We start from the raw sequence: 13,059 nt of genomic DNA on the forward strand, positions 1-13,059 counted from the left end.
GGTGTCTACCTGGACCGAAGGTAGAAAAGCCAAGGGCACCAGGACCCGCCTCAGAACGATTTCAAACCCAAAGGAAAACATACCCGACCTGTAACGGCGATGTCTGGATTTACCGGGTCGGAGGGCCAGCTGCTGGGAGTTAAGGTCCATAGTGACTCCCAAGACCCTGAGGGTGGAGTCAGCGGGACCGCGCAGCACAGATTTACACTACAAACAAGAAACACGCTGGGCAGTGCAAGCTCCAGTCCGCACTGTCCGCTTCCCGGTCCACAATAAGCTGCGCGCGCAGAGTCTCCGGCGGGGCTTCCGGGGGCGGAGCTGGGCGCCATCCTTCGAGGGGCGGGGCGAAGAGGGAGCCGAGCCCCGTTCAGGGAACGCCGGGCTGCGGGGCTGGTGATGGGGAGGGAGGGGTAGTTCCCCCTGCCTCGAAACTGCTCATTTTCAGTGTCTGTCCGGAGAAGGGACTGCGAGGCGCAGGTTAAAGCTAGAAAAACAATGTTAACTCACGGCTCCCAGTGTGACCTTCGCTCCGCACTATTCGCTTCCCGGTCTGAAAGAAACTGCGCGTGCGCATCCGGGCTACGGCCGGGACCTGAGCGGAGCACCAGCAACAAGGGGCGGGGCGTGAGGAGCCCAGGCCTGCGCAGCGACTGCGAGAGGGAGGGGCGCGTGCCGGCTAGGGGCGTGGTCTGCGCGTCTCTTAGTTTCCCTCCCAAGCTCTTTTCAAAGTTTAGACATGCTTGAGGATCTTTGTGTCGTGTGAGGTAGCATTGCTTCCAGCTTAGTTTAAGTTATTGTCTTTAATAGTTTTACAGTAAAAGCTTACAGTTGTGTGGGCCACTTATTTTGGAAATTAAGATATTTTCTTTTTAATAAGCTGAAAACGGTTTAAGTCAGAACCTATTTCTCCCAGAGGGTTGAACGCCCGTCCTGAACTGAGAGAACTGGGATCTCAGTGAGGGATTGATGTGGGGTGGTGTTTGGAGCCAGGAACATTTCCTGCAGTTAGAATTAATTTAAGCAGTTTAAATAAACAGCAACTGGAGTTCTCTCTGTAGGGATTACACAAACCTCTCCCTGGGTAGAATGGGCTCTTTAATACTAAAACGCTGTGAACAGCATTTTGTTTCTAGTCTCCATTCACCCAGGAGGCCAAATTTAACTGTGTTCAGTTCCAGAGGCTCTGATGGGGACAAGACCTGGATGTGAGGAGTGGAGGGCTAAGCAGTGACAATTTAGGTCCCTAATCTTTGCTTTAAAAAAGAGCAAAAGTTTTTTATGAACTGTATAAATTTGTCGACAAAAAAAAAAATCAATAGTCAATCTAAGGTAGAAATGGAATATTTTATTTAAGCCAATCTGAGGATCATAACCTGGGAGACAGTCTCTCCGAGAGCTCTGAGGACTGCTCAGAAGAGGTACGGGTGAAGGCCAGTATATATGTGATTTTGGGGAAGAGATACAGTGCAATACAAGCACACGTATTGGAAGAAGGTTACTGCTATTGGTGAGGAACAGCTGTCTTAGTTAATGGTTTTAGTGCTTTTTTTTTTGCGGTACGCGGGCCTCTCACTGTTGTGGCCTCTCCCGTTGCGGAGCACAGGCTCCGGACGCGCAGGCTCAGCGGCCATGGCTCACGGGCCCAGCCGCCCCGCGGCATGTGGGATCTTCCCGGACCGGGGCACGAACCTGTGTCCCCTGCATCGGCAGGCGGACTCTCAACCACTGCGCCACCAGGGAAGCCCCAGTGCTTTTTTAACTATGGGAAGATGCAAGAAACTGGGTTCATAAAATTGTCTCCTAAAAATATCTATCTGTGGGCCAGTTCTGCCAGTTTTCCCGGAGCAGAGAAGAGAGTGCCTCATGCTGATCTTCGCCCTGAATTCCTGTCAGGGTGGCTGTAGTTCAGTGACTGCGGTGGCTAATGTCTTGTTTCTTGTAGAACTGGATGGTGAGCAACATTCTCTATTTTACAACCCCTTCCCTTTCGGTCTTAATTTCAACCAAGTTTTGGGAGGCATTTCGTGACCAATTTGTCCCACGGTGCTAAGAATGCTCATTCCCAGGTCAGGTGAGGATTTCGTGGATGGGCTCCTTGATGTGCTGTAACTGGACTAAGCCCTGTTAACAGTAGACAAAAGCCTCTGGACCGCCTATCTTACTAGTCTGTTATGGTCCAGGTTCCCTCTTGTTGCTTCTTCCCACATCTAGAGTTACACTATTACAATCATTGATCTTATAGGACTATATTTGGTCAACTGTTTCAAGTCACATAGTCACTATTATTTTTATCGGAGGCTCGGTCACACATTTGGTAATGCAAGAAACAATAATCTTGTAAAATAGGCAGAATACAAGTAGTATAGCTATTATCATTAATAAGGTCCTAAGTAAGTATTTAAGTTACGAACTTCCACTAGGTGCGACCCATTATCTCCCAAGGTTGTCAGACCCAGTCTGTTCTGCACCAATTGTTATCTCTTTTTTTAACCATTTTTAAAAATTGAAGTATAGTTAATTTACAATGTTGTTAGTTTCAGGTGTACAACAAAGTGATTCAGTGTTATATGTGATTATATGTGTTCTATGTTATATGTGATTATAAGTGTTATATGTGATTCACACATATAACATATAATATTTATATATTATATATATCCTAAAGTATATATATAATATATACTTTTTTCAGATTCTTTTTCATTATAGGTTATTACAAGATACTGAATATACTTCCCTGTGCTATGCAGTAGGTCCTTGTTGTTTATCTATATTACATATAGTAGTGTGTATATATTAATCCCAAACTCCTAATTTATTCCCCCCACCCCCCCTTTCCCCTGTGGTAACCATAAGTTTGTTTTCTATGTCTGTGAGTCTATTTCTGTTGTAAATAAGTTCATTTACATCAATTTTTTTAGATTCCACATATAAGTGATATCATATGATATTTGTCTTTCTGTGTCTGACTTAACATGATAATCTCTAGATCTATCCATGTTGCTGCAAATGGCACTATTTCATTCTTTTTTATGGCCAAGTAATATACCATTGTGTATATATACCATTTCTTAATCTATTCATCTGTTGATGGACACTCAGGTTGCTTCCATGTCTTGGCTATTGTAAATAGTGCTGCTATGAACATTAGGGTGCATGTATCTTTTTGAATTAGAGTTTTCTTCAGCTACGTGCACAGGAGCAGAATTGCAGGATCATATGGTAACTCTATTTTGAGTTTTTAAAGTAACTTCCATACTGTTCTCTCCATAGTGGCTGCCGCAACTTATATTCCCACTAACAGTGTAGGAAGGTTCCATTTTCTCCACACCCTCTCCCTCATTTATTATATGTAGACTTTTTGATGATGGCCATTCTGACAAGTGTGAGGTGATACCTCATTGTAGTTTTGATTTGCATTTCTCTAATGATTAGTGATATTGAGCATCTTTTCATGTGCTGATTGGACATTTGTATGTCTTCTTTGAAGAAATGTCTTTTGATCTTCTGCCTATTTTTTGAACCAATTGTTATCTTTAAGGGAAATAATAGATTGACATTGTACATAAAGTTCACTACAGATGTCTGCATGTATAACACAGGTGGTGAGTCACCATGACCCCTTACAGGAGTGAGAAAGGAATGTTATCTTTTAAGGAGTTATGTAGCTAGTACCAGAAGAATAAAAGTTGATCTTTAATGTCGAGCAGGTATTTTTCTTGTCTTGCCTTTAAAATATGATCTTTAATTCATCAAATTGCATTTTTAATATAATTGTTATTCTATTCCACACTTGAGATAAACTTGTTCACTTCATCATATACATATCAATAATATCTAAATATAATGTAATTTCAAATTCATTATACATTCATTCTGAAAGTACCTGGAAAGTTTATTTTTTATTTTAAAATTGGAAGGCATTTTAGCTCTTTGTTTTCTATTTCTGAATGTTCAGGTATGGATAACGAAGCTTGTAAAATATGTAGTCTCCAGATGACATTGGGATTATTTTGACCTAAAGAATAATCGATTTTGCATTATTTCTATGGATATTTAGTAGGGAGGTATATTCTCTTTAATATGAACACTAGAGAAAGTAAAACTAGATTACCTGAGGTCTGATAACTTCATTTCCACCCTCAACAATATTTAATGGTGTTCAGGAATTAGAATAGAATGCAGTAAGCTAATGAGGGCCCATTTAGGAAAGAAGCTTGTCTTTCTGACAAACACACATTGGTTCTATGCATATTTTTCCACTGTCTTCTCTAGAATAGTAACGGTGATACTTTCACAAGTAGGAGACTTGAGGAACAAAGCGGTTTGTCTGCCCCTTGCCTACGTTTCTTCCCTCAAGTCTTCCAGCTTCCCGTCTACGGTTCAGTTCAGACACCAGCTTCCTGCTGTTCTACCTTCTACTGTTGGTTTACACAATCTCAACAAACCCAATCAAGTCAGCATTCGAGGCTGTGAATATTTAAGCCAATGTCATTGCAAACAACCAAGAACTTTTCTCCATCGAGCGGTCTAGGCAGCCGGGAGGCCTCTCCTTTTTCTGCTGATTTTAGGCTCTTTAATTTCCGAAATGGGTCTTGCTCAGCCTGAGGGCTACCCCTTGGTTGAGGTCACTGCCGTCCCGGTTGAGCTTACACTTGCCCTTTGCACTTGTTGAGGGTAAGGGGCATTGTCTGGATGGAGGACCCTCGGCTAGACCCATTTCTGCTGTTCCTGGTCAGCTCCTTCCTCACTCTTTCCAAGGCAAAGGATCCCTGCATACATCTGTCCCCCAAAGTGAAGACCATGCCGGAGGGTGTACGAGTTTCACTCTGTGTTCTTCTCATTAATTTGCTGACTACATACGGAGTATGTACTATAGTCCAGGCTTGTTTTCTCTGCATCAGGTAAAATGATAAGCCAGTGGGATACACTCCCCTACCTTATCCAGGTTGTTTTTCCATAATGGAGACAAGCACACCCTGTCACTTACTTACAGCCGTGCAAGTCAGATGCCCCAAAGCAAAGGACGTGTGCACTCATTCTCCTGTGGCCCTCTACTTCCTTGCCCTCCCTGGCATCCCCATCACATCCAGCTGTGCCTCCTCTGTGCTGTCCCCGTGTGGCTCATCACAGCTGGAGAAAAGCACACCCCCAGACTGACTGGTCTCACTCAACAGATTCCTGGCTCTGTTCCCTCACATTCCCTATGTGTCTGCTCCATGCCCTTCCTTTACAGGCCCTCATAGGTCCAATTCATCCTCTCCCATCTTTTCTCTCAAAGGCCCTGTTTCTTCTTCATTGAGCCCCTGGAGCGAAGGGAAGAGATCTCCTCTAACTGGCTCACCCATCTGCCTCAGGGTCTGTGTTGTCTCCTCAGTATCGACTGTGAAGAGTCTGTCCCTGCTCCTGGCTGCGGCTGACCCTGCGATTGTGCCCTTGTTGCCAACTTCACTCTGTGTCAGGACCGCATGGCATCCTTCCTCCACTGCATCATGTATTTGACTTTTAGGGGTTTATTTTCATCAGCATACACAAATGGTGGTGTTGCCCATCTTACACACAAGGACCAACACACACACACGCCGAAACCTTTTTATGCACTCTACCATCTTTAAAACAAAGCATTCTTAATTAACTACATTTTCCCACTACTAAGTACCTTTTTTCTATGCTCCATTTCAGAGCACAATATACTACAAACTTGTTTATGTTCTTTGTCTTCAATTCTTGCCTCTAGTTCTCCCGTGAACCCCACCCAATCAAGCTTTCACATCCACCATCCACTGATACTTTCTTTACCAGAGTCACCAATGACCTCCTCTTCTCTCAATCCAATAATTTATTTCCCCTTCTCATCTGGGCATTTCCAGAACACATTGTTTATATTAGGACACCCTGTCACTCTATTATTATACATGTACACCTTCATTCTACTTTTTTTTTTTTTTGGCGGTACGCGGGCCTCTCACTGTTGTGGTCTCTCCCGTTGAGGAGCACAGGCTCCGGACGCGCAGGCTCGGCGGCCATGGCTCACGGGCCCAGCCGCTCTGCAGCATGTGGGATCTTCCCGGACCGCGGCACGAACCCACGTCCCCTGCATCGGCAGGCGGACTCTCAACCACCGCAGCCCCTGCATTTGAAGCGTGGAGTCTTAACCACTGGACTGCCAGGGAAGTCCCAGAATCACTTCTTACTGATAGCATGAATGAATGCATTTTATCAGTGCAAAGAAAGTTTCTGTAATGGGTACAATCACAGATTAGTAGGTCAAACGGTCAAGTAAAATATATTTGTGACACTGAATTCCTCACTTCCATAACTTTCCAACATAGTGTACTAAGCATCTGTCGTAAACGGTCACGCTGCGTTTTGTTCACACATTGTGAATTTTAGGCAACATGGGCTAAACGGATCTAACTCATCAGGGAAGTAATGTTTTCATGGAATTTTTCCAAACCACCAAATATTAATTTCAGGATTCCCTCTCCAATGCTCCACTCTACTCCCAAAACAAAATAATAATCTTATTTGTCACGTAGAACAGGTTTGTGTTTTTGTTTTTGTAAGTGACCGACTGCCTAGAAAACAGTGAATGAAACAAGTAGGAGGTTTATCATTCTTGCCTAACAGGAAGTCCAGAGGGTGCCGTGGGCGGTGTGATAGGTCCTCTACCCTTCTACCGCCATGAGCACTTAAGTCTTCGGTGTCCTAATAGCAACCTGGCCGAGGGATGACAAAGAAGGGTGAAGGCTGAGGGGTAAAACCCTTTTCATTATTAGATTTTATCCTGTTTTCATGGAAACAATAATCCCATTTTTTCACCCAAATATTATTAGCTAGTTGTGTTAAATGGCCACCATAATTGATAAGGGATTGGAATTTTGGAATTTCATATTCCCACCTCCAAAACAGAGGAAGGTAAAGGAAAAAGATGTTCAAGAAAACATTTTTCAGATCAAAGTAAAATACCCCTTTTATTAATGATATTAAATGACAAGGTAGCCAAGGATAATTGTGGGAAGAGATATATCAACTGACTTTGTTCTAAGGCCTGAGAGTATAATATTCCATGCAACTCATGGCCAGTCTATGAGGTGTTCCAAATGAGGCAAAAGTTATTAGAGGACTTAGTGTTGTCTAAATTACAGATTTATTTCCTTTCAGCTTCATCTCAATCTAAACAAACTAAAATAATTCTTCAGGGACTCCCTGGGTGGCGCAGTGGTTAAGAACCTGCCTGCCAATGCAGGGGACACAGATTCGAGCCCTGGTCCGGGAAGATCCCACATGCCACGGAGCAACTAAGCCCGTGCGCCACAACTACTGAGTCTGCGCTCTAGAGCCTGCGAACCACAACTACTGAGCCCGTGTGCCACAACTACTGAAGCCCGAGCGCCTAGAGCCTGTGCTCCGCAACAAGAGAAGCCACCGCAATGAGAAGCCCGCGCACCACAACGAAGAGTAGACCCCACTCAGCACAACTAGAGAAAGCCCGCGCACAACGAAGACCCAACGCAGCCAACAATAAATTAAAAAATAAATAATTCTTCAAGTTTTAATACAGATATTCTGATTCTAGTTTAGAATAGTTATAGTTTAATGTCATCTCTAAATGTATTTTCATATTGGACTACAACTTAATGGAAATATAACTGTCATATCATAACTCAGTGATGTTCAGAATTGGGAAAGCTACAATAAGTATTTCCCATGAAGCAGCAGAGATGTCAACAGGATTTCCCTGGAAATGGTAAACATACTCAATTGAGGGTGAACTTAAAATGTTATTTTAAAGTTATGTTTGTTCTGAAAGACATGAAATAATTCTTACATTATACTTCTCAATTATATTTTTCACTTTTATTCATTTTAATTTCCACATATAGTTGCATGGTAATTACACCAACATAATGACTTTCTTCACTCTTTTAATTGCTCCACATCAAGAGCTACGCGTTCCCCTAATTTCTCAGCCACTGTGCAGCTAGGCAAGACCGTGAGAACAGTTTCACCAAATAGAGTGTGAGTGGAAGTAATGCATTACTCATCTGAATGACCAAATCTATATGTCATAAATTATAATATCACAATCAGAGCTTCCTCTTATACAAATATACCTGAGAGAAGGGAAAACACATATCCACAAAGACTTCCTGTAAAAGATGTCCATAGAAGCATTTTTCTTAACAGCCAAAATGTGTAAAGAACCCCTCCAATGAGTGACGACTGGGTAATCAAACTGTGGATATTACTACTCAGCAATAAAAAGTTATGAGGCACTAATAAATGTTACAATATGGATGACGCTTGTAGAGAGTAAACTAACTGAAAGAAGGGAGAAATAAGGCCACGTTATATGACTTAATTTATATGAAATGCCCCAAAGAGCCACATTCAGACCGAAGGTAACTTAATGTTTCCTTGTGGCTGGGGATGGAATATGGAATAACTGCTAATGTGTGCAGGTTTGTTTGTTTTTTTTTAAAGGGGAGTGATGAATGATGAAAATACTGTGGCTGGACATTGTAAATATACAAGTCCTACCATACTGTGCACTTAAAAATTGTGAATTTTATCATATGCAAATTACACCTCAACAAAACAAACATAATCTGGTATCTCCATAGCAAACTCAGGAAAGCGATCTGCTCTATCATACTAACCACGGCCTACAAGGTGCTGGGGACATGAGTTCCAGTTTCCATTGTACTAATGGAAGGAAAAGACGATGACAGGAATAAGGGCAAGACGGGGAGGAACTGAAGAGATACACTGTGAGATAAAATTAACATATCGAGTTTCCAAAAATTCCAGTGATGCACCTGCACATTAGCAACAAGTCTCCTGCTTCCACATTCTGAGACTTTGGTTCATTATCTCGTACCATTTCAATTCTCTCAACCTAAATGAAAAACGGGAGAGGCCTCTTTGTGTTTAATATAACACATGCTTTGTACCTGTCATTGCTCTACGTACACTTTCATACCACACAAAACTGACAATAACTTTGATTTATGCATCCTCCAGATTCTTCACTGAATCCATAAAAAGGAAATACAAATTAAATATACAAATTGGGCTAAACAGTGTTTTAAAAAGACGATAAATATGACTAACAAAATGGAATGTTACTACAGTTTAGAAACTATGAAACATATTACTTATTACTGTAACTTCAGATAGACTTTTATAGCCTTTCAAAATGGCTATTATGGGGCTTCCCTGGTGGCGCAGTGGTTGAGAGTCCGCCTGCCGATGCAGGGGACACGGGTTTGTGCCCCGGTCCGGGAAGACCCCACATGCCGCGGAGCGGCTGGGCCCGTGAGCCATGGCCGCTGAGCCTGTGCATCCGGAGCCTGTGCTCCGCAACGGGAGAGGCCACAACGGTGAGAGGCCTGTGTACCGCAAAAAAAAAAAAAAGGAAACTCATGAACACCGATCCTTTCAAATTATTTCCCTGAGTGCTCCAATTACAAAAAATAGGCTGTTATATTTCTTTAATTCTGAAATTTCTTGTATTTTCTTATATTTTTCGTATCCTTACTATATTTCTATTTTCACTTCATGTAAAGGTGCAATCCATGGGTCTAATTTTGGCCTCCATGCACAAAAAGGCAGGCAAAACTATAATCATATCGTGTATACCCATGAATGTTGGGAGGCAGGTATTAGGGTGTGAGAATCTGAAATTTCACTGTATTTTTATTATAGGCACAGAAATAATCTAGGATACACCATGGAGTGAATAGCTAAATGCAAATTATGAATATACATTTTCAAAACTGTAAGTTGTTTGAGTCTAACATGGAAAGAGATTGTTATATATGCCATTCAACCCAAACAGCCAAATAGTGTATTATTAGTGTTCATCTATTCTGTCACTCCCCAGGCTCTCAAATTTATATCATATTGTATCTTAAAATTGTGTCCTAGTTTTTCTAGGTTACACGGATATGAATAAACCCCGCCTAAAGAAGTAGGTTCTTTTTTTTTTTTTTTTTTGGGCCGTGCAGCGCAGCTTGTGGGATCTTAGTTCCCTGACCAGGGACTGAACCTGGGTCCCTGGCAGCGGGAGTGCAGAGTCCTAACCACTGGACCGCCAGGGAATTCCCAAGAAGTAGGTCCTTTCATCTTACTGATCCCTTTCCTGAGACCATCATGGTGACAACTGAAAAGCATGTAATGAAACTATGACATCAACAGGTTTCTAACTTCAGGTTGCAGGTCATCAACAATAATGCAGCCTTTTCAAGAAACCTCAAATAACTAAATAAAAAAATTTCACAAACTGAAGATAATTAAACTTTCCCACAGATGTCCTTCTCCACTGGCAGATTTAGTTCCCCCAGTATATTCTCTTATGTGTAAGTCGATTGACAGCGCTGGTTGAACACTTTATCACCTTTGTTACATTCGTAATGTTTCTTTCCGGTATGAATTCTTTGTGGTGGATCCTGAGGTCACTGCTTAAAGGCCTTGACACACTTGTACAGCTTCTATCTTATGTGAATTCATTCATGACCACAAAGGTCCACATTTCTGACAAAGCTGGTCACTGTCATTACGTTTGGAAGGTTTCTCTCTGGTAAGAATTCTGTTATGTTCCACAAGCCTGGTTGCAAGCTTTGCCACATACTTAAGGTTTTATATGATTTCTCTCCTTGATGGAGTCTCTGATCTTAAGGCTTGACCACCTGCATAAGTTTTATCTCAATCCTTATATTCTTTCTACTATGAATTCTCCAATGATCCCCAAAGCTTCAGCTTTTAATAAAAGCACTGCCACGCGTATCAGCTTTATGATGTTTCTTTTCCGTATGTATTTTCTGATGCCTAGCGAGGTTTGTAAATTGGGTAAATGCTCTGCCACACTCACGACACTCGTAAGGCTTCTCACCAGTGTGTATTATCTTATGTCGATTAAGATGTGAGCTATCTGTAAAGGCTTTGCCACACTCATTACATTTATGAGATTTCTCTCCAATATGAGTTCTCTTGTGACGCCAAAGCTGTGAATTCTGGACAAAAGCCTTATCGCATTTATTACATTTATAAGGTCTTTCTCCCCTATGGATCCTCTGATGTGCCGCAAGGTTTGAGTGCTGGGTGAAAGCCTTGCCACACAAGTTGCACTGGAGTTCTCCAGCGTGAGTTCTCTCGTGACCCCAAAGCTGGGAACGCTGCATCGAAGCCTTGACGCACACACTACATTTACTGGTCTCCTTCCCGGTGTGCCTTCTCTGGTGCCTACTAAGACTTGAAATTTGGGTAAAAGCTCTGCCACACTCCTCACATTTGTACGGTTTCTCTCCAGTATGGATTGTCTTATGCTGAGTAAGGTTTGAATGTTTTGTAAAGGCTTTGCCGCACTCAACACATATATAAGGTTTCTCTCCAGTATGGATTCTCATGTGCTGGGTGAGGATTGACCGCACGGGAAAGGCTTTGCCGCACTCATTACATTTGTAAGGTTTCTCGCCAGTGTGAATTTTCTCATGAATCCAAAGGAGTGAACGTTGAATGAATGACCTCCCACACTCTTGACACTTGTAAGGCTTCTCCCCAGTGTGCAGCCTCTGATGACTTGCAAGGACTGAATTGCGACTAAAGACCTTGCCACACACATCACATTTGTATGGTTTCTCTCCTGTGTGGATTATCCGATGGTTCCTCAGGGCTGAGTGCACACTGAAGGCTTTGCCACACTCATTACATCTGTAAGGTTTCTCTCCAGTGTGGATTGTCTTATGTTGCGTAAGATTTGAATGCTTCCTAAAGGCCTTTCCACACTCAACACATAGGTAAGGCTTCTCTCCAGTGTGGATCCTCTTATGCTGAGTAAGGCTTGAATGCTTCCTAAAGGCTTTGCCACACTCATTACATGCGTAAGATTTCTCTCCAAAATGCACCGTCTGATGACTTCCAAGGATTGATTTTCGACTGAAGACCTTGCCACACACGTCACATTCATATGCCTTCTCTCTTGTATGGATGACCTGATGTCGAGTGAGGTTTGAGCGCTGATTAAAGGCTTTGCCACACTCTTTACATGTGTAAGGTCTCTCTCCAGTATGAATTCTCTGATGACACGCAAGGTGCGAATTTCGACTAAACACCTTACCACATACATCACAATTATATGGTTTCTCTCCTGTGTGGATTAACTGATGTCTACTGAGGTTTGAGCCATAAGGAAAGGTTTTGCCGCACTCATTACATTTGTAAGGTTTTTCCTTGTATGCTTTCTGGTCTTGTGTCAGTACTGAAGGATGCATAAAGTCACTCTTATATGTACTAGAAATGTTGGTTTGGACAATAGAAGAAATTGTCTGAAGTGGTAAAAATGAGGTACTACTGTTGATACTCTTGTCAGCCTGATTAAATTGATCAAATTTCTCTTCGCTTTTAAATATATGCAGTTCATCCCGAAAGCTTAATGTAAGCTTATTTTCAATAAGTTTGTTTCCAGTATCCCTTCCACCATGTTGATTTTTTCTGTCAGTGAGATTTTCACTATGGGTGATAGGCATTCCTTTGTAATTTCTTTCATCATCTCTCCACTGACACTCAAACACATGCATGTCTTCCTGGATCTCCCTGAAGTAAAAATCTCTGATTTCATGGCTTTCATGTCTTCCCAACATCACTGTTTGGAATACTTCTCCTCTGTCACTGTTCGCTTTTGGTTTTAATTTCTTGATCACATGTATATGAGAGACAGCTACAAGATATAAAGAAACATAGGTATCCTATTAATTACAGATCGTAAATAAATGTTTCATGTTGAAAACGTGATATGACGCCAAAGGTAATACTTATCCTGAACAGAGTTATAAAACTTCCCAACCATGATCTTCAAAATTTTTGACACACTGAAGAAATAGGATCCTTTATTAATGAAAGAATAATCACATGTAATTCAAAGCCTAGTCAAACACCCTATGACAAAAACACTCACATTGTGGAAACTTAGCTCTCAAAGAAAGGTATTTTCCACCATGACCACAAAGATCACATACCTGTTGGCAGTAAACATACTGCTGTCTCATAACTGAGGAG

General features: G+C 42.0%; 2 protein-coding genes across 8 annotated transcripts in view; both read right to left on the reverse strand.

The window, feature by feature from the left end:
- The window catches only part of LOC307178861 (uncharacterized protein), a 389,700-nt gene extending 389,596 nt beyond the window's left edge, over window positions 1-104 (reverse strand). Inside the window, exon 1 of the mRNA XM_079907478.1 lies at window positions 10-104. The gene's annotated coding sequence lies outside the window, so the exon portion shown is untranslated. The remainder of the gene's footprint in view (window positions 1-9) is intronic.
- Window positions 105-7,512: 7,408 nt separating this feature from the next.
- Window positions 7,513-13,059, reverse strand: part of LOC307178857 (uncharacterized protein) — a 52,341-nt gene continuing 46,794 nt past the window's right edge. For all 7 annotated transcript variants that reach the window (XM_079907460.1, XM_079907462.1, XM_079907456.1 and 4 more), the window contains one exon: window positions 7,513-12,721. In XM_079907460.1, the coding sequence (XP_079763586.1) occupies window positions 10,761-12,721 (1,961 nt within the window). In that variant the 3' untranslated portion in view covers window positions 7,513-10,760. The remainder of the gene's footprint in view (window positions 12,722-13,059) is intronic.

Source organism: Stenella coeruleoalba (genome assembly GCF_951394435.1).
Source record: "Stenella coeruleoalba genome assembly, chromosome: 20".
Lineage (NCBI taxonomy): Eukaryota > Metazoa > Chordata > Mammalia > Artiodactyla > Delphinidae > Stenella > Stenella coeruleoalba.